The 20,484-nt window shown below is 34.6% G+C and overlaps 1 protein-coding gene and 1 long non-coding RNA gene across 4 annotated transcripts; one reads left to right on the forward strand and one right to left on the reverse strand.

Moving 5' to 3' along the window:
- Positions 1 to 497: 497 nt before the first annotated feature.
- On the reverse strand, positions 498 to 17,690 carry LOC108753886 (protein abrupt-like). 3 transcript variants are annotated; one of them, XM_018495849.1, is made up of 9 exons: positions 17,205 to 17,665; positions 15,663 to 15,857; positions 15,325 to 15,579; positions 15,089 to 15,224; positions 14,867 to 14,938; positions 3,142 to 3,323; positions 2,549 to 2,768; positions 2,285 to 2,399; positions 498 to 1,786 (listed from the first exon to the last, which is right to left on the reverse strand). In XM_018495849.1, coding segments are annotated over exons 1-9 (1,365 nt in total). In that variant the 5' UTR covers positions 17,394 to 17,665; the 3' UTR covers positions 498 to 1,785. The 3 variants fall into 3 exon arrangements, with proteins under 3 accessions (XP_018351351.1, XP_018351350.1, XP_018351349.1); XM_018495848.1 differs by having other exon boundaries at positions 498 to 1,792; positions 17,205 to 17,664; XM_018495847.1 differs by lacking the exons at positions 498 to 1,786; positions 2,285 to 2,399; positions 2,549 to 2,768; positions 3,142 to 3,323 and adding an exon at positions 12,262 to 13,530 and having other exon boundaries at positions 17,205 to 17,690.
- Positions 14,678 to 20,002, forward strand: LOC108753887. The gene is made up of 3 exons (XR_001939673.1): positions 14,678 to 14,689; positions 18,841 to 18,846; positions 19,916 to 20,002. It is a non-coding gene; the product is annotated as an uncharacterized LOC108753887 (long non-coding RNA).
- Positions 20,003 to 20,484: the final 482 nt, after the last annotated feature.

Below are 20,484 nucleotides of genomic sequence, written 5' to 3' on the forward strand. Positions count from 1 at the left end.
ATAATATATTTATATTATTTTGTATTTATACATTTATACTATGTATTTATATATTAGGCGTACTCTATGTGAAAGTCTACCCTTGTATCCCGGTAGGATCGGACTGGTCCGTCCGACCATGCTATTTTTTAATAACATTTCTTATTCTTTTTTTTTTCTTTATAATATTGCCTTCTCACTATTTATCACCCGCCTTCACTCTGGAAGGGTGCGTTCTCTTTCATTAGAGCCACACGGATCTCCTCCTTCGCATGTGGTCGCAGCTCACAGCCAAAACCAAATGAATCTTCCTAGTATACATATCCTCTTGCACAGAACCGCCCTTTCGTGCATTTCGTAATTCGCCCTTACAGCTGTGCTCTTCCGTCTCTCTTTTTTTTTTTTTTACGTGTCGCATGAAGGAACCGTATTATTGCACGGAAAAGAAACGTATTGCGTACCAGATAGACTTACCTGTTAACAAGAGAAACGCGCACACACGAAGGGACGATTTTTTTTCCGGCAAAAACGCAGCCATGTAATAATCCTTCATCGTGTCTCGTTAACTCGTTAACTCGTTTTTCTTTTTAAATTCTTCATTTACAATCAGATGTCCGTATTGCGAACCAGATGAATGCCCATGAAATGAACGTTTCTCCTCTTGCGCTGCTCTTTCACTATTTCCATTTTACAAATGTTCACGTTAAAGAGTGAAAAAAAACGAGTAAAAAGCATAGCACACTGTGACGTTGTCGTCGTTAAAATGAAAATAGAAACTAAGGAAAAAGTTCACGATAGGGATAATGCTTCGCCCCGATAAATTCGCGATACGGACATTTGAATGTATACCCTAAGTAAGCCCGATATTTGACGTTTCTTTTTTTTATTCTACTCAAGTATATCAAATTTTCTAAAGCTGTTAGTAGCGATTTGTAAATATGAATAATTTTAATCACTACGAAGCAACCAGCAGCTTCCAAAAATGATATACTCTGTATACTCGTGTATATTCGGAGTACCAAACAATTTAAGATCCCATATAATACGATTAATTTTGCTACGATATAATCGATGAATCACTCATTTCCACCCTTAACTTTTCTACTCTCAAAACAACGCATTTCTACTATTTTACGAACTTATCAAACACTCTATTCAATGTATTTATCTACCGTGCTTGTGCTTCACAAACTGCGTTTCCGGTGTATCTTTTATATTTATAAGCATGTTAATCTCTTTCTTTTTAGAACGTGCGAGAAAAAAGTCGATCGTTCCTACCATGAAAATCTGGAAATGTTCACGGCAAAAAAAAAAAGAGATAAAGAAAAGTTAATGAACGTTGAATATTTAACGTTTAGACCGTATATCGAAACGATCCGTAATATTTCCGCTTCTTTTTCTACCCTTCTAGGATTAGATTTCGATCGATGCAGCTGGCTAAACCAACAATTAAATATATGAAGCCGTCGCCGTTCGTAGGGTGGAATGAAATACGCCGTGAAGCGTGTGCAGAGGCATCAACTTTTCAAGACCTGCCTGCGTGGATGACGTGAGAGACGAGTTGCCTCTGTGCCCTTCCTCGTGGTTGCGCCGTAAACGTCCATCGACACACTGCTTGTTACTATTATTGTTACAATGATCGCTGTGGCCTCGCTGGACCCGGGAGCGCTGCGACGAGTGGACCATATCAGATGGAGGGTGCGGGAGGACGCTACGAAATTGAGGGGCGGGCTGCACCCTACACGCACCCTGGACCCCCTCTCACTTGTCCTCAGACTCACCCCGCGGTGACGTGTCCGTGTCCTGTCTATCGCTGCAATTAGATATGAAAGGAATACGAAGATAGGACCTTTTTTATGGCCACATAGATCCCGTTTACATTCATAGACTTATGTACGAAAGATCTATACTAAAACCCAAGATAGGTCCAGCCACCAGTCGTTTACATCGTATGTCGTTTACATCGACCTGAAGTATTTTCGCGGTCTCAGCGTTGGTTACTAGCCTTTAGCTCTTCTTTTTTAATCGCAAATCTGAGATTATGTTGATAGTTTGACAATTAATAATTTGATAGTTAATTTGATGGTCAAACCTTTATAGATCAGGTAGCGTGCGACTTTACTTTTACATGAAAGTTCTGCGAAAGGACGAGAATCAGGTCACTCATCAAGTGTTTATGCATATTTATGCATATTTAGCATGGGACGTAAATAATTCAAGTCAAATTTAGAGTATAAGCCGCGGTGTAAACGTAGAAGAAAACCCTGCTTATGCGAACGGTGGTAAAAGAATCGTCGAGGCTTACCATATGTATCGTATAGACTTCATCTTGAGGGCGGTGGAGTTCTCTTTGCACTTATACGCCAAAACCTGTTTCACGCTGCTGACGTCTACTGACGGAAACCTTGACGTTACGTAAGCTACAACAACAAAGTTAAACTAAAGTTTAAACTAAAGTTAATGCTTGAAAAGAAAGATCCTTCAAGAACTGTATTGATGCGCGTTCAGGAAAAAAAAATTTTCTGACATGTTCTTTGACATTTGCTTTCTTATTTCATCGCGCACTTACTTATAATAGCTTGAACCTTAGCCTTGTCAAGAGCAGGTTTCACAGGACGTTCGGTAGCCGTGCCGGCACGGCTCCAACGTTGACCAGTAACAGAGCACGTCGCCAACTCCGTCGGGCTGAATAATATCGCGGCTAATCCACGCGTCAACTTGCGATAGTCACTCCACTTGACGGCCCTTAGTTGTTCCTCGCATACAGCTATACCCTCACCTAAGTGGACCTACAAGAAACATGAGAAGAGCATTAACATTCTATAAGATCACGGTATAACATTACTATCACATTAGTCACATTTTTTAAAATAGAAAAAAGAAGGTAAAATGAAGACACTTAAACCAACAAAAATGACAAAAACGTTGCTTTATCAAATACGTATATGGGCGTGTATATAATGCAATACAGTCGCCAGTAAATACTAATTAATAATATAACATAATATCAATATTATAATTTCACACTCAACAATGTAACTGTTATATATAGCAAGTATTATGTTATATTTGTATTGTTGAGTGCAAAGTTGTAACATATGTTGCTGTTAAATTTTATTATTATTTACTGGATTACGAGTGCATCAGATTTACAATACTGACCACGCCATCCGATGAAGACTCCTCGAATCCACGGAAGGCAGGCATCGCGGCTGGCGGGGTAGTCCTCATGTCCAAAGGTCCAAGCCAGTCGCTCCTGGAGGGTGAGTTTCTGTGAACGGACGGCGACGAGTGTTTGCCACCTCTGGTTCCGAGTCGTGGCCTACCACGACGTACTCTTCGCGCTGTAATCATCAATTGCGAAAGGACATGTGTTTAATTTCGTGATTTTCGAGTATCGTCGTAAATCTCGTAGAGAGAATGCTAAACCTATTTATTATGTGTAGTTATTTCTGCGACATACACCAAATGTCAAACTCGATAATTACTGTTTTAGAAAAAACAATTTTACGCTTACCGTTTATGAAGAAATATTCAGAGACACTACCTTTTCGTGATATGTATAATGTATGGAAAAGAGAGAGAGAGAGAGAGAGAGAGAGAGAGAGAGAGAGAGAAAGTTAAAAAATAAATGTTCTCCGAGAAGATGTCTTTATTTCTTTTATGTAAAAGGATGTCTATTTCTTTTATGACAATGTATCTTCTTAACTTATCAAATTCAGTAAAATATTTCAAATTATATAATATAGCACTGTAAAAAATATAATAACTTAATAATTATATGACACTTCAAAAGAGTCACAGGAATGTTTCTGCAGACAAAATAAATTACTTTCACTGAACTTTCGCCGCTGTTAAAGCAACACGTTCATAAGATACTGTGGTTATTGAATATCGTCACTGTAACAATCTCTTAATCGATAAATTTACCATTGCGCAGGTAAAGAGAGAAGAGGTACATAAAAAAAGAATTAATAAAATATCACAAACTTTCATCGAATTTTCATAGAGTCCACGCAACCTAGTAACTGTCGAAAAGAAAATCTTGCAATAGTTCCATTGCTTATCTTTGCAATATTTTGTATTTTCAACTAAGAAGAGACAACCTTTCCATTAATTCTCTATTAAACATTAATTTCACATCAAAAATGTGTAGTTATATATCGATATTTATATATTGTGTTTGCACCAATATCTGGCAATAATGCCCTGACGATCCATCTTCGGCGTTGAGAGAACTCATCGGTTAACTAAGTCCGTTTAACATTACAAACATCAATGTCTCAAGAATGTCGTAACAACGGTCCTGTGGTAAAGACCTCCAACATCTCAACCTGATCGATCTATCAATTCGACAAACGCTACGGTCCTATAACGAAGGAGGGAGGAATGTCGGAGATCAGCTGCGGCGGCAACACCAGGGTTTTCCGTTGTAGCGATGTCAGCTCGAGGAGGTCGGGGGCAGTCGCGTGGGCTGATCTGAGATGTCTCCGTAGATTACTATTGTTGCTGTAGAAGCGGCCACAGCGCGGGCAAGGCCGCGGGGTATCCCAGGTACAGACCGGCTCCACGGCGCCGGTAACACTCGATATCACTATCGATGCCAATGGCGATGGTCCCACTGCTTCCGTATTGAAACCGGTGACTGCAACACACCAGCCGACCAATCTAGATTAGTTCGTCTGTCCATCCGCGTCCATCTTCCACCAACACCTCCGCCTCCTCTATTCATCTTTTTTTCTTTCTCTTTTTATTTCTTTCCTCTCCCTTAACATCTTCTCTCGTTTCTCGCCGATCTTGCTGCTAAGATCGGAGATCCACGGTCTAAATTTGAATCCCCGAGTGTCAGACAATTACGATATCGCAATATCTTGAGGTGATGCTTGCAACTCGAATCTCCTAAATTGAAGTTTCTCTCTCTTTCTCTCTCTCTCTCTCTCTCTCTCTCTCTCTCTCTCTCTCAGTTAGGATACTCTAGAATATCATTTTCTCCGAACATCGCCGATGTTGCATCTTAACGTTGTACTATTTCGAACTTGTCCATTTATGTCGGTGAATATTCCGACATTTCTAATAATATGTTTACTCATGTATTTTGTACTATATATTTAGAAAAAATATAAAGATATATATATATTATGTGTAAAGTTATATTGGAAAAAATTTATTAACTTTTAATGAATATTTTTAATAGTACTAACTAAATATTTACTGAATGTAAATATATATTTATTTGGTATACGAATCATTTATTTGTTATTTTTTTTTAATTTGGTAAATATTTATTTAATGTAAATAAATGTTCAGTTAGTACTATTCAAACCAATATTTATGAACATTTAGTAAATCTTTTTTCAGTGCATGTGTATGATGTTCAAGGTTGATTCATTGCAATGTATTTAATCTTTCTTTTCTACACAATCTCGTAAAAATAACGCAATGCATATTCCGTACAAATGTGAATTACTTTATTCAAATGTTATCGTTTGACAAAATTTTGGGTACAGAACGAGTCGCTACGATGGGATATTGCGCTAAACCAGACAGAAAGTCTCGCGATTATTCAACGAGAACTTGTTTTTCGTAGCCGAGAAGGTTCGCGGGATAATCTCCTTTTTTTTCTTTTCGCGATCGAAACACGTACAAAAACACGAACGTAAGATAGGAACATCGCTATTATAGTAGGATTATGCTTAGTATCGTATTTTGCGACAACTGCGAGAGACCCACGTCAATCGAGCAACGAGGGACAGCCCCGTTGACATTGCGATAAAACACTGAGATTCTCATGTTGTCTGCGTGTCGCAAAAACGCGGGGACGAGGTGGAAAGCACACTTGATTACAAATCTATGGCTACTTGATGCACCTGTCGCTAACGAAATTAACGCACGTTGTATACATGTATAGGGTTTATACGTGATGCGACTCAACAGTGCCGCGCGATCCTTCGCAAGCTTTCTTCGAGATAACCATTTGTGCATTTTTTTGGGATAGATTTTTAGAATATGAAACAAAAACTATATTTTCTGTCGCGAATAATCGAATAACAAATGGGATTGAGACAATTAAGTCAGTGATGTAATCAATGCTTTTTTAAAGACAAATGCTCGATTCAAATATTTTAAAATCGTTTTAGTTTAGAATTAAATTAATTATTCATTCTATTAATTCACGTGGAAATAAAAAAATTATACGTCGTAATATAAATTTTTCGATTTACGTCACACAAAATGATAGTCTTTTTTAGAGCTATATCTGTAAAAATTTAAATTAACAATGAATCGCGTTGGATCGGTACACATGTGTTAAAACATTTCGTTTTAACATCAGTGAAAGTCAAAATAAATTAAATCACTCTATCATGTTAAAAAATGGACGGCAACATATAATACTATCCATCTTCGCAAATATTACGATTTGCACTAACTCTTTTGAATATCCATCTTAAAATTTCTTTGTGCTCTCGTAATGATATAAACTTAAAGAATAACATAAAAGCTATTTATGACGAATAATGAAATATGGAGGTAGCCTCTATAAAACTTCATCATTCGTTCAGTAATGACAACAGTCACAAGAATCTTCGCTCGTTGCGCTTTGCAATAATAGTGAAAAAGATGAATTAAATTGTGTTTGCGGCACATATCTATGCACAAAGGTTCAAGTCTTGCTCCAGATAATCTCCGATAAATTAAGTGCAGCGTATGTGCAGTAAATTGCAAGCGTACTTGATGCAAGCTCAACGATGCTTAAGCTACTTGTAGTGTTGGGCCTCGGATACATGCGCATGAATGCATTTTTGTACATGTAACTACTTCTAAATGTTTCTAATAAATCGTGTAAAATAAAAGAAATACTAGAAAGATATATCATAGAAAAATATACAGATTACATCTGAAAGTTATGTTGCTATCGGCACATTTATGTAATTGATACATAAAAAAAATTGATCAAAATTATTTATATCATATTATTGGAAGTAAAAGTTACATATTGTCTAATATATTCTCTCGTAATCAGTTTCTTTTACGATAGTAGCTACAATTTGCAAAAATATCTAAAATGTTTCACAATAAAAACATATTCAAATTCATAACGTCTGCACATGTATCCAAATACAGTCAAACCACTTTGCGCCCATCACCGACTGCTAGTCAGTTAAATATAACGCAGTATTGCATAGTTATCATAAATAAATTATTATCGTGGCGTATCAAATTCTTACGAAGAAAATATTTAGCGGGAACTTTAGCCGAAAGTAAAATATACATCTCTCGGTAAATATCGTATTATGAATTCACGTTCTTTTTTTGATGCAGAGCTCATTCTGTCCAGATAATTGCTTATTGAAAACAAGAAGAAGATCTATATCTTAAAGCGTAAATCGGAGAATTTGCACTTTCTTCCGCCAACTTCCGTCGCGTTTACATTAAGCCAATAATAAGTCACTTTCGTAGAACCCATACGATCAGCCTAAAAAGAGCACTTTATCGATTTTTTTTTATTCTATCAGTTTCGTCACTATAAAATTGTTTCACCTAACGAGTATCCCGATAAGAACTAGCAAGAGTTGTATTTATTTTTAATTGTAAAACGCTATTTAAATAAATAAATAACCGATATGAAAAAGCAGCTATATCGAAAAATATAAATAAATTAGATATTGAAACTTCTGTGGATTCCTTCTTAGTCCCTTAGTTACGAATTGAATGTTTAAAAATGTGCTGAAACAATTACAAATCCTATAAAATCAAGGGAAAAAAGTAAATCTAAAAGAAGTTAAATCTCTATTGCTGTAGGGAGAAAGGAAGTTAAATCCCTAAATCCCTATTGTTATAAATGTAATTATATCCATCAGTTATATTTAATAAAAATGGTAGATACTTTACTCCAAAATCAATTAAAATCCTTTCTCCTGTAAAACTAGCCAAGTGCATTCTATTTAATTCTATTTCATTCTATGCATAATAAATAAAAATTGAATTTCTTATGTTATACACATTTTATTAACTAAAACAATAAATTTTTTTTAATTTTTCAAAAAAAATCTCATGATAAATCAGAAAAATTATACAAGTTTTTTCGCTTATCAAAAATATTTCAAGTACAGATAACAACTTTTGCCAATAGCTACTCAAATACTTATCATTAAAACTTCAATCAGACTTAATAAAGACTAACTAAATTTAAAGGATGAAATACCTAGTAATCGAGAAATTTTATCCTATCACATTAAAAGAAAATCTATGCAAACAGAAAGAATTTACTCTTCCATAAATCTCTAGAGTGAATTCAACTTTCTTTTTGTGTACGATCTTGGAGTTTCTATCGAGAACCTCGATAGATTTCTCGCGATATTTTTTTTTTCTTTCACGCGTAGCAAAGAGGAAGCCGATACGAATTTTCTCATCAATTATCTGTTCAGAAATTCCGCCAAGTACAAGCTACTGTACTTCACTTCTTTCCTCTTTCATTTTTCTTATACGTCTTAATTCAGTACATACCGCGCACTCACACTCGCACTCGTCGAAAATCAGTCGTATGTATACTTTTGCAATGCAATTGCCGTTATAATTATAATTATATAATTATACGTGGGATAGCACGAGACGCTATTGACCTACCTTTTTACTTAGAGAATAACTTACTTCGGATACGCCATGATTCGAATAAATATCATACTTAAATATTAGCGTGTGTGACTATTTTAGAAGCGAAATATTCCTCGATACGGTCATATTGGAAAAATTGCCGCTATTTACATCGAAATTTCGTATTTTTGCCTCTTGAACGTACTCAAATCTAACTCTATCTCTTAAGCTTATATATTTTTGAAAAAGTACACTCGTAAAGGATCGACATGACGATCGCAGAATAGAATTTAGATAAAAAATTATGTAGATTATATTGCGTTAAAAAATGCGGTTTCTCATTCGAACGAAGACATCACGACGTATTTATGACATTACTCCAATTTTAGTCTTCTCTTCAATTTTTTTCCTCAATAGGTCAATAGTCTTACCTTAAAAGTAGTATTATTACGTTTACGCATGAATTCTACCTAAGAATTTATGCTAATACCATATATCAATATAGGAGATTAAAAATTTATTTTAAAAATTAATAATACGATTTTGTCATAAGATAATATTATAATCGTAACAAGATAATAATTAAAAACATTAAGTACCATATATTTTTGCACACTGGACTTGTTTCTTAAACTGTAACATATATATTAATTGAAAATATACCTAGAAAATATATTAAAAACGTATAATCTTAAAAATAACAGTCCATTATATTTTTGAAAAAAATACTTTCTCAAACAAGATATAATACGAAACGAATATATACTTTCCCAAAAAATATTTTTTCAAAATATTTTAATACTATCAATCTCTCTTTCAATTTAGATATTCTAATATATATTAATACTGATAACCACAAATAATATAAATTTCATTGAATGACCAAAAGTGTCGCATTTTTATGACTAGAATAAAATTTTTCATTTTGAATTACTAAGTAAATAATAATGTAAATCAATTTGTTGCGAAATACGTTTCGCAGTGCTACAAATTCAAAATAAAAAGATGTTCATCGTTTAAAAGAGAAACCTTCTATCATCTTCCCTCAAAGTAATATTCCTTACAACTACATCTATATCAGTAACAGCTAGCGATCGAATACACGAGTTATCTTTTTTTTTGTGTCGCGCATACAAATTACATAATAATTTACATATATACAACACATAATTAAATGCGCTAAAAGATAATGGTTTTCATGACCGTGAAAAGCAACGCATGTCGTAACGCACGTTGCAGGAAACTGATATATGTTTTTTTCGAACATAAAGCTTTCTCGAGACAATATACATGCGTCCAAAATTTTTTGGATTAACGGTGATAATAATAGTAATCGTAGTAGGACAGTAGTAATAGTAGTAGTAATAGTTATAGTAGTAGTAATAGTAGTAGTAATGGTGGTATTGATATTGATAATAATAGCGGTAGTAGTTATTGTAATAGCAATAATAATCGTAACAACGCATGATACAAATGCTAAATCGCAGTAGGATAAAGTTAAAACTTATTATCGCAGACAAAAGATACTTTTTTTTCCAGTGAGCTTGCTGTACCTACTCATCGAGTTCTTTTGGAAAAATGGCAAGTACTGTTCGTATTTCATCACTAAGAGATACTTCTCACGGCATATGTGTACATATGTCGCCAATATCCCTCTTCATTTAATATACGGTAAATTGCATTGTTAGACCCAAAAAATACTATGCAAAATTCTTTGCGAGTTTTTTTTTCTATTAGCTGTAAGTGTGCTCGTTCAATCGATAATATTATCGTTCCATTTCTTTTTTGTTTTCTCTCTTTCTTTTTTTTTTTACTTTTCTTGTTTTCTGTTCTCTGCTGTCTCCGTGCTTCGGAATGTTTGCACACCATTTGAATTCGTAATATAATCGCAATTATAACAGTGAGTGTTTGAAATTGTATTGTGATATTAGCTAGATAACCGGTTTTAATGCCCAGCGAAGTCCGGCCTGTCAAATGATGCTTACTATTATGTGACATTCTGTAACACATCACTCTGATATACACAGTATATGGATCTCAGGCAAAGGATCGAGTGGATATCAAAATGATTAAAAGCAAATACTAAAAATAATTTAATAATATAAATAATACTTATTTAAATATCTATTGTAGATTACTTACTGTTAAACAGTACACATAAAACACATAAAACGAATTAGTAGTAGAATGAAAAATGTGATACTTCATCAAATAAAATAGAAAAAAATATCTGTCTTTCTCTCTTGTTCTACAAGATATTGTATTATACAAATCAATAGCTGGATTGTTATCTGTGTAATTGTATATACATTACATATAATGTAATATTATACATTATATATAATATATATGTATGGTATTATAATAAAAATACATTAAAAGAAACACTATTTAGTATTGAAAGAAGCAAAATGAAATCTGTATATGATCCGAAGCCTGAGAGTTGATGAATGTAACACTGCTTGGCAAATGTATAACAATATTATAATATGATATGCAACATTTATAATCTAATCTTATTTCGGTACTAATTGTCAGTTGTGCTGGGCATCCATTCATATCGTAAACAAAAATCTTGAATGTATATTCGTAGTATGTATGTTTAACTTGTAAAAAAACATTGCAATCACTTACCAATGTAATAACAGATAATAAAAACCGTTTGTATAATATCGGCAATCTGTGTTAGTTGCAGTCGTTGCAACGTCCCAGTACTATTGTAAGTTGTTGTATGTAAATATATTATAATAATATATAGCTGCATCTGTTTAGTAATTTGATTGTATGTGAGGTAAGGAGCCTGTTATATGAATGGTACGACTTATAAAAAGTGACGATTCTAGGCAACATACTCTGTGCTCCATTTCCTAGAATCGTTATTATAAATCGTACTTATGGAACTATTGTCATCTGTAAAATATAATATAAAAGATCCTGAGTTGTACTGTGTGGTACTATGGCTATGGAATTGTATGACAGATATCTATGCTGGTTTACTTTTATAGAAAGCTGAAACTGAATATCCTATTAAAAAATAACAGAAGCAAGTTGCGTGCAAGATAAAAAAAGGCAGAAACGGATGATTACCGGAATCATCGCAAAAATAAAAATATATACATATATTGAAATTACAACAAATGCATATTAATACCAAATCTTAAAAAAAAATCTTATAAAATATGTAATACTTATTTCCAAAAAAAAACCTTTTCCTTCCTGTAAAGTACATATAGCGTCTCTTTTACAAAGTTATTGCTACATGTATAAAGCTGGTGCAAAATATTTCTTGATACATAAATACTGTGATTTAATATTTAAAATATTAAAAAAAAGAAAAATCGTTTCCCGATTAAAGTAAATCAAAAATTAAATACAAATTCAAAAATGTAACTTAGATATATTTATTATAAATATATCATGAGAGTATATTACAATTGCTCTATATGTATAAATCTGTCTACGATAATAAAAAATAAAATAAGCATCCTTATACTATTTTCATAAATATATATATCATTGAGGTAGAAGTACTTGAAAGACAAGCCTTCCACATTTAAAAACAAGAAACCAGCAGAGACATTGCCTTCTTATTATATATTGTTAAATTCAATCTGCTGCATTATTGCGATCACGGTTTGTTGATAACTCTGTTAATAATAAATATTATTACTCTGTTGAGCTGTCAATTGGCTGTATATTGCAATGTATGCATGTGAAAAATATATCATGTACGAGCTATGTCATTGCACATTGCGTTGCAATAATAAAGTAAATATAATCCTCTGTAAGAATATAATATTGTAGTAAATATCTGTAGTCTGTATAACACTGTATAGCATTAAATAAAACAACAAGTATCCGGCTGCAGAATTATCAGTACGAGGTGGGATGGCTGCTCCACCATCGGCATTTTAGTCTCTCCCTCATCAGCGTTCATCTTTACGATGAATAGGCACGGGACTTTTATATGTAAACTAGTCTCCCAAACCTATATACACTGTCGACCTTCGTATGAATGATCATTCGAATGATCTATGTAGGCGTCTTATTACGGACGAAAACAATGAAGTACGCGACCGTCAATCGGATTTGACATCTTGTCCTCCACTCGTGTTCGTGCGACAAGAATTGAATATGCATTTGAAAAGATTAAAAATTATAAGTTATACATCTGCGCACTTGAGTGCGCAGGACCTGATTATTAAATACGGAATCAGCCTTGTGTCGTAACGTTATTTCTATCTACTTGTCGGTCAACTACGAAGATACGTTTCCTATTGAATCACAAGTTCACTAAACAATAAAGATAAACTCGATTCATTACTATATCACAAAATGATACTGGGCGCGATAGATTAAAAAATAAATAAATCCTGTACACACATTAGTGATACGTAGCATCGAATTGCAACATCCCACTAGCAAAATGCTTTGAATCACCAATCTGCGCTACCTCTACCGAATAAGCATTATCGCCAGCTTGTGCCTGATACGATCTGAGCTTTGGTTCTGTGGTGTTCCCACCACCGCTAGCCCCACCTTCCTCGGGAGTACTCCGAGTAGGTGGTGCAGGAGCCGCTAAAAGCACCTTATTATCCACCTGAGTCTGAGCTTGAATCTGAGCTTGTGTTTGAGCCTGAACTTGTGTTTGAGTCTGAGCTTGAGCTCCTCCCTGAACCTGCGTTTGTCCCTGTCCCTGTCCCTGGACCTGAACCTTAACTTGATGTTGGTAGATCTCTTCCTGACGTTGCCTGTCTGCCACACTGAGTTCGTGGAAACTGACCAGGTGACGCTTCAGGTACAGCTTGGTCTTGAATGGCTTGTTACATAGAGGGCAAGTGACACTCTGAGGGTTGTGGATGAGGCGCATGTGCTGCCGCAGGTTGGACAAGTTACTGTACATGCGGTTGCACACAGGACAGGGGCGTGGGTCCAGCGAGTGCAGTTTACGCAGGTCAGCTGCAACACACACACAACTTGCTCTAACCGGTAGCAGCCCACAGCATTGCACGTTACCACAACATAGCACCACGCCTTGTCACACCACGTATAATATCAGAATGATACCACCCACCACAGGACAGCAACAACCAGCAAACAACCCTATTTAGCGCTACCCAATTTTTGCTGCCTGCACGGTACAGTACAAAAAGGATCCCCCCGCAAGAGTATCACTTGCAAGGATGCGATGAGTCAAATATGTTTGGCAGACAAAACAATGGTAATGCAGTAAGAAAAAACATATAGTTTGAAAACAATGGTAAGCATGAATCGATGAATAATGAGAATCAGTAAATTAGTGAAAATCTTGTTTGGCATGTTTACTGTACATCTTTAATTTTTTTTCTATTATGTAACACATAATGTTTTTAAATAGAAGATTAAACATTGTTACAGACATGTAGACACAGATTCGTAATTTATTTTGATATGTGGTAGCATAATAACCTTTATTAGTTGTAGATCACTCGAAGAATAAATAAAAATTTTGATTAATTATAATATTTGATTTTATAAGCAAAAAGGTGGCAATCTAAAATGATTTTATGTGAATGGAAAACATAAATATGTCAATATAAGATGTACAACATTACAGAGAAATTACAGATACAATCCCAAATATTACACTTTCATTTGCTTTATTCATCAATAACTCGATTTTAATGTAATTATAATGCAAAAAATATATAACACTAATCATATCATATTATATTAATTCGATTCGAAGCAATATGTACAAGCCAATTTAAAAACTTGTCACATGTAAATATAGCATTTATAATTAGTAATAAAAAAAGCAAATGATTATAAGTCTTTGTTTATAGTATTGTCTGAGTGTTAACTTTTTAATAAGCAATTATTCTTTCTATATGAATGAACTAAACATTTTACCAGGGCAATCTAGTGTATGTATATATGTATGCATTAATATACATGAAGCAGGAAAACAAAAGATTATAAAGCATAAAGGGATGGGGTTGTTTTTGAATATGTACACGCAGGACTTGTTAATGATTCAAGTTTCCGGGCTATTTCGGTAACGTTCATACAACACAGCTGCTTAACTGCAAACTGCACTCTGTGGACTCAGGCCTGTTACAGCCTCCGAGTGTCAAATGTCTCCTATCACCTACCAAGAGCTACCGAGCTACACACGAGCTTACCATTTCAAACCATCAAGATTCCTTTCTGCTTCCTTGTTTTTACTCACATTTGACATTTGTGATGTAATGGCTAGGTTGTTGCTGTTTGTAATGGTGCTCGCACTACCAAAAAATAATAAATATTGACTCACCTTGCTGTTCTTGATTCAATTCTGTACTCCCATGTGATGGACCTGGCATTCCTCCTTCTACGTTCTGGTTTCCTAAAATAGATATATAAATTTTAATGATTTGATATTTTTACAGCAAATAAGTATGAAAAAAAAGATTAAAATATATATTTAAACAATTCATTTATTGATTTTACAAAATATTCACATTTTAATTTTCAATAAAATAATTTGTAATTATACCTTGATAAGATGGTGGATAAGATGGTAACACTTCCATACCACTATCCAAGCTGAGAAATCCACTGGGTAATGTATTAGCTTCCGGTTTAGGTGAGCAATCGTCATCACTGCCATATTCAGGTAATTCTATTTTTGGCTGAAAATAGAGTGCATATTAATATTGTAAACATATGAAAAAAATCTCTATGTATATACATAAAACGTACAAAAATATGTAAATATATAGTGTAAAATACCTCAACGATATCGAGATCTTTGTAACAATCGAGCTGAACTTGAGGCTCGATAAGTGGGCGCGAACGTGGTGCAATGGTAGCACAAGGCGGCACAGTGGGTACTGGACTAGAAACTGGAGGTGAATCACTTCTTTTACACAGCCTTTTTAGTGGTGGAGGGCTTGAAGGTGGTGGAGTTTTACTGCGTTCATCGTCAAAGCTTGGCGAGATCAGATCACGGCCATTTGATGCATGGATGTTATTTGTCTTCAAATGCTACAAATTTAAAAATAATGTACTTTAGTACATATGGCATGACACAAATACCATGTATGTGCAAACTTGTGTATGAAATATACCTTTTCGTTGTTGTGCTGATTACTTTGGGAGTCGGTGAGGCCACGTATTTGAAGAGATTCAGCAGTACGTAGAAATGTAGGTAACTCTGCTTGCGAAATATTTACCTCTCCAGCGTACATAAATTCCAATAGTGATTGTAAATGTTCGAATTCGACATCCCGCATAAAAATTATCGGATGCTTGCAGGGATTGGTCTGCAAAATAAATCCCATGAAATTATTAATCACATGCTATAAAATAATTTCAAACATATGTTATAAAGTATTTATCAAAAGAGCAAAAAATTAACAAAATGAGAAAGTTATGAAAAAAGTTACCATGATTAATTTTGTTTTCTTGAAAATATCAGTTAGATATTATCATATCATAATTAAATTTGTTTTCTTAAAAATATCAAGTACATATTATATAATGATCTGATCAGATCAACTGTATTCACCATTTTTTGGATTTCGCATAAATGATTATAATACTATAAGAAATCTCTTGGAAAAATGCTAACATTATTAAGTTAATAATTAAATTTTATATATTTAGTTTTCCATATTTAATGCTCAGTTAGATTTATTATCACATGAGAAAAAACGCAAAAAATCTTTAAAATCTTCTATAATCCATTATCTCCTCCTTTATAATTTCAGTCTGATATTGTAATGTCATATTAGGTAATTGCACTCAATCATATCTCTTTTGTGAAAAAAAAAAATATATATATATATATATAAAAGAGATAAGAGAGCAAATTACGGTTGCATAATTTCGTCTCCAAGAGAGCGCGAACACCATTCATTGAACAAACGTATACGGCCGGAGCCATCGGTCGTTTATCGACTCCCTCTGCCAGCTTTGCCTGGTCGGCGCGTTAATTGCCGGGCAGCAATTATAAATTTTGTTCAGCGCGGCCGCGAAAGGCTGGGACAATCAGGGGGGAGGACAGGGGGAGGACAGAGGGGACGCGGGCGGAGGGCGAAAAGTAGATGCATGTCGTGACGTAACCGCGCGCACGAGTACGCCTCGTTTCGAAATGAGCCAGAGGCTCGACGAAAAAGATAAGACGCGTGAGAGGTCGTCGCGTAAATAGGTATTGTGTAATTTTGAAATTATTCATCGAGAAGGAAATGCACGTTGTGTGGCATATCCACACACACATGCACACACACACACACACACACACACACACACACACACACACACACACACACACACACACACACACACACACATATATATATATACACATATACACGCACACATACGCACCCATAGCATACATGTGCGCGCGCGCTCATTGGGTGAACAGGGGATAAGCGGGAAGGGGGCAAAAAGGGGCGAAGAGTTGCCAGGGGAGAGCGAGGGAGAGGGACGAAACATAGGGAAAGAGAGAGGAGGAGTAGGAGGGGAGGTGATGGTGGAGGAGGAGGGGGGCGGGCGGCTGCCGCCGGAGGACGAAAGGGGGAGGACGGATGAAGGGAGCAGGGGGAAAGGGGGGAGGGGGACGGGTACGTCTAAGGTGGGGAGTGGGAAGAAAATGGTTTTCTAACCTTGAACAACTCCTTGAAGTAAGGGCTGCACGCGGAAAGGACGACCTTGTGCGCCTGGAGTCGCCTACCGTCGCACGCGAAGGTAACGTCGACGAAGTCCTCGTCATCTCGCAGCGCCTCGAACTGGCTCGTGATGTTCGCCTGAAAGTTATTCCACCGCAAGCAAAACTGCTGCTGGCTATCCGTCATTCTCTTCACACACTCGACTCCCCTTCAACAACACCTATGATCACACATGTGGGGGCTAACTTAGAGTACCATACGCCCGTGGGAAAAACTTAACTCTCTCATTACTGTAAAAATGTAAAATGTAAAAAGTGAATCGATGACTGAAGAGGAAACGTACGATATAAATAATGACAATCGATATCCCAGGTTGCCAGCCGTCGGGCAGAAAAATTCTCTAGGCGGCGAACGGCGGTCGCGCCTCGCGAAAAGCGTGAGTGAACGGCGCGATTCAGTACTTGTCAATCTCGTCATCGCTATTCTCACAATTGAATCTTGCGCCGACAAACATTTTGTAAAAATTCGTCTCGAATATGTTTTCACGTCAAATCTCTATTTTATCAAATTTGATAAATTTTAATCAATCTAAATAAATATTTTTTATTACTTTGCACAATATCAAAACGTTTTTGCGTTATTTATATATGTCACGAAAAGTGCAGAAGTTTGAAGATTGTAAGTGTGGAACGTGTGATTCATCTAGATCATTGCATGTAATAATTCTTAAATTTTCTAATAGTCTAATTCTTAATCCCGCAAACACAATAGAAGTAGTAAGCCTCGAGTCTTAAGGAATTGAACCAATTATAGTCGATTATTCTTCTTACGTTCAACTGTAATTAATCAATTTCTAAAGGAATTTCTACTACATTCATTATTTTTGGAAGGAAACGATTAATTCTCTTGAACGAAAATGTATGCTTTGAAGCGATTTGTTTTTTAATATACCGCGTGTCTATCCTATTAGAAAATACGGAACAAAGGTTTACAATCCCGGTGAGAAATAAATTTCGATGTTGTTTACGCTCATAAGTTATTTATATTTGTACGTAAGAGTGGAACTTGGCAAAAAAAATGGGTTTTTTATTACAGTATTAAAAGCTGAATTTACACAAAAAATCAAATCGACATCGATGCCAGTTTCAAATTCATGGGCGGCAAATTACGTCACATTCAGAACGAATTGTTCCTAGACGTCATAGGTAGACGTTCGAGCTGTATGGCGCATGCGCCATCGACAGTGCGCGCTCTCGCGCCGGCTGTCGAAACTGACGGCGAAGACGAAATGGGTATCGAATTTTCGGAAATAATAAGCTACATACAATACAATGCTGCTTCGATCCCGCTGCGAATACACACGTGCATGCGTGTTGCGTAATTACAAATGCTCGCTCGTAGGTATGCGTGCGACGGGGAAATATGGCCGCCACAATGCGGAAACAACAGCTCGTTATCGGATATTATGATTGATGCAACGCGAATACATATATCAGCGAGCGATACTTATTTGAGAACAATAATAAGGTAATAAGAGAAAGAAAGGCATTGAAAGGTCATTGAAAGAAAGAATGGCGTCTGTCTTTTTTATTAACAAGGATACACAACACATGTATACATTTTGAAAGAAAAGAAATTGGTTTAGAATAAGCATCAACACACGTTTGAAATATTTCGCGAAAGTATCAAGTAAAGTAAAATTATTTTTTAAATGATCGTTATTAAGTGATAAAACCATTAATAGGTATTTATAATTGAATAATAGATTATAGTTGAAATTACATTTTATAATATTAATATCCGGGCAAATATTTATGTGTACCTTATTTTTATACCTATGTAGAAAAAGATTTATGCAATTCAAAATTTGAAGCATGAAATTAAATTGTTGTATAAATATACAACCAAGTACTTAATAATTTTTAATAATTTAATAATTTTTTCCAAAAAGATATTAAAAATACACAAATCCTGGAAAAAACTAATGAAAATTTTACATGAAAACAGAAGAGCAATTTATTCGAATTCACTGACTGTTTAATGTGAAGTTAGCGAAAAAAGAGATACAATCACATGCTGTAATCGCCGAGAAAATTAAAATTAATATACAATTAAGTTTTATGTATGATTTTAATTTAATCATTTTTCTCAAAAAAGCAGTAATAATTCAAGAATCTTAAAAAAAATCTAATGAAAATTTTGCTCGAAGATACATTTATACTCGAGTATACTCGATGTGATGTTATAGCCGAAAGAGAATTGCTGCGATTATCGCGATTACCGTAAAAGTTGATACTTGATGTTCGTATTTTCGCTTCATTTATATTTTTATGTCTAATATTGGGCATTTTATATTTAATATTAGGTCAACATTATATTTAAAACTGTCTTTCTATTGGCTAAGTTAACAAATTAAAATTATGTAACATTATTATTTATTCTTTTATTGCTTTTTGTCTTTTACTCTCCTACTTTCATTACATGAGATAAAACATATATATAAAAACAATATTTTAAATTACAAAATTTTGAATTGTAAACTTATATGATAAATTGTATATTAATTCGAAGAACGGAGATAATGTGTGACTGAAGAACGGTGATAATGTTTTGTCACATAATATGTTGAATAATAAATACAATGTAAAGAAAATATGAGAGCAGGGAGGAAAAGAGGGGAGGAGAGAGAGAGAGAGAGAGAGAATGAGCATCTAAAACCGGTCTTCATAAGGCCTATTCTTTTTAACTGAACTTCTTGCACGGCTCATCTTTTCTCTTTTTCTCTCTCCAACGCGGCAACACTTTAACGTAGAGAAAAAAAGAAGGAAGATGAACTGTATAAGAACTTTAGTTAAAAAGAACAGACCTATAATTAATTCTTAAGATTTGTTCGCGTTATTTGTACTTTTTGTACACAACATCTTCGTTTTCTCTCTTTTCAACTCTCAAATATGTATCTATCTTATTTTAAGTTAAAAAATTTTGAGGGATTTTAAGTAACAAATCTTAATTAATTTGAAGACTATCCATACAAATACTCAAGCAGAATAACAAATCACGATAATATCAAAATGACATTAAAATGAATCGGAAATGATTGAAAAATGATTTTTAATGATCATTCTGGAGTCATTTTGCCATCATTTTGATATCATGACTTGTTGTTCTGTTTGGGTATAGTCTTAAGATGTTATACATATGTAAATCAATCACAAATGTGCTGTACATGTATTTTAAAGTAATTAAAACATTAAGCTTATTTTACAAATGTGTAAGC

Source organism: Trachymyrmex septentrionalis, unplaced genomic scaffold (assembly GCF_001594115.1).
Source record: "Trachymyrmex septentrionalis isolate Tsep2-gDNA-1 unplaced genomic scaffold, Tsep1.0 scaffold73, whole genome shotgun sequence".
In the NCBI taxonomy this organism is placed as follows: domain Eukaryota; kingdom Metazoa; phylum Arthropoda; class Insecta; order Hymenoptera; family Formicidae; genus Trachymyrmex; species Trachymyrmex septentrionalis.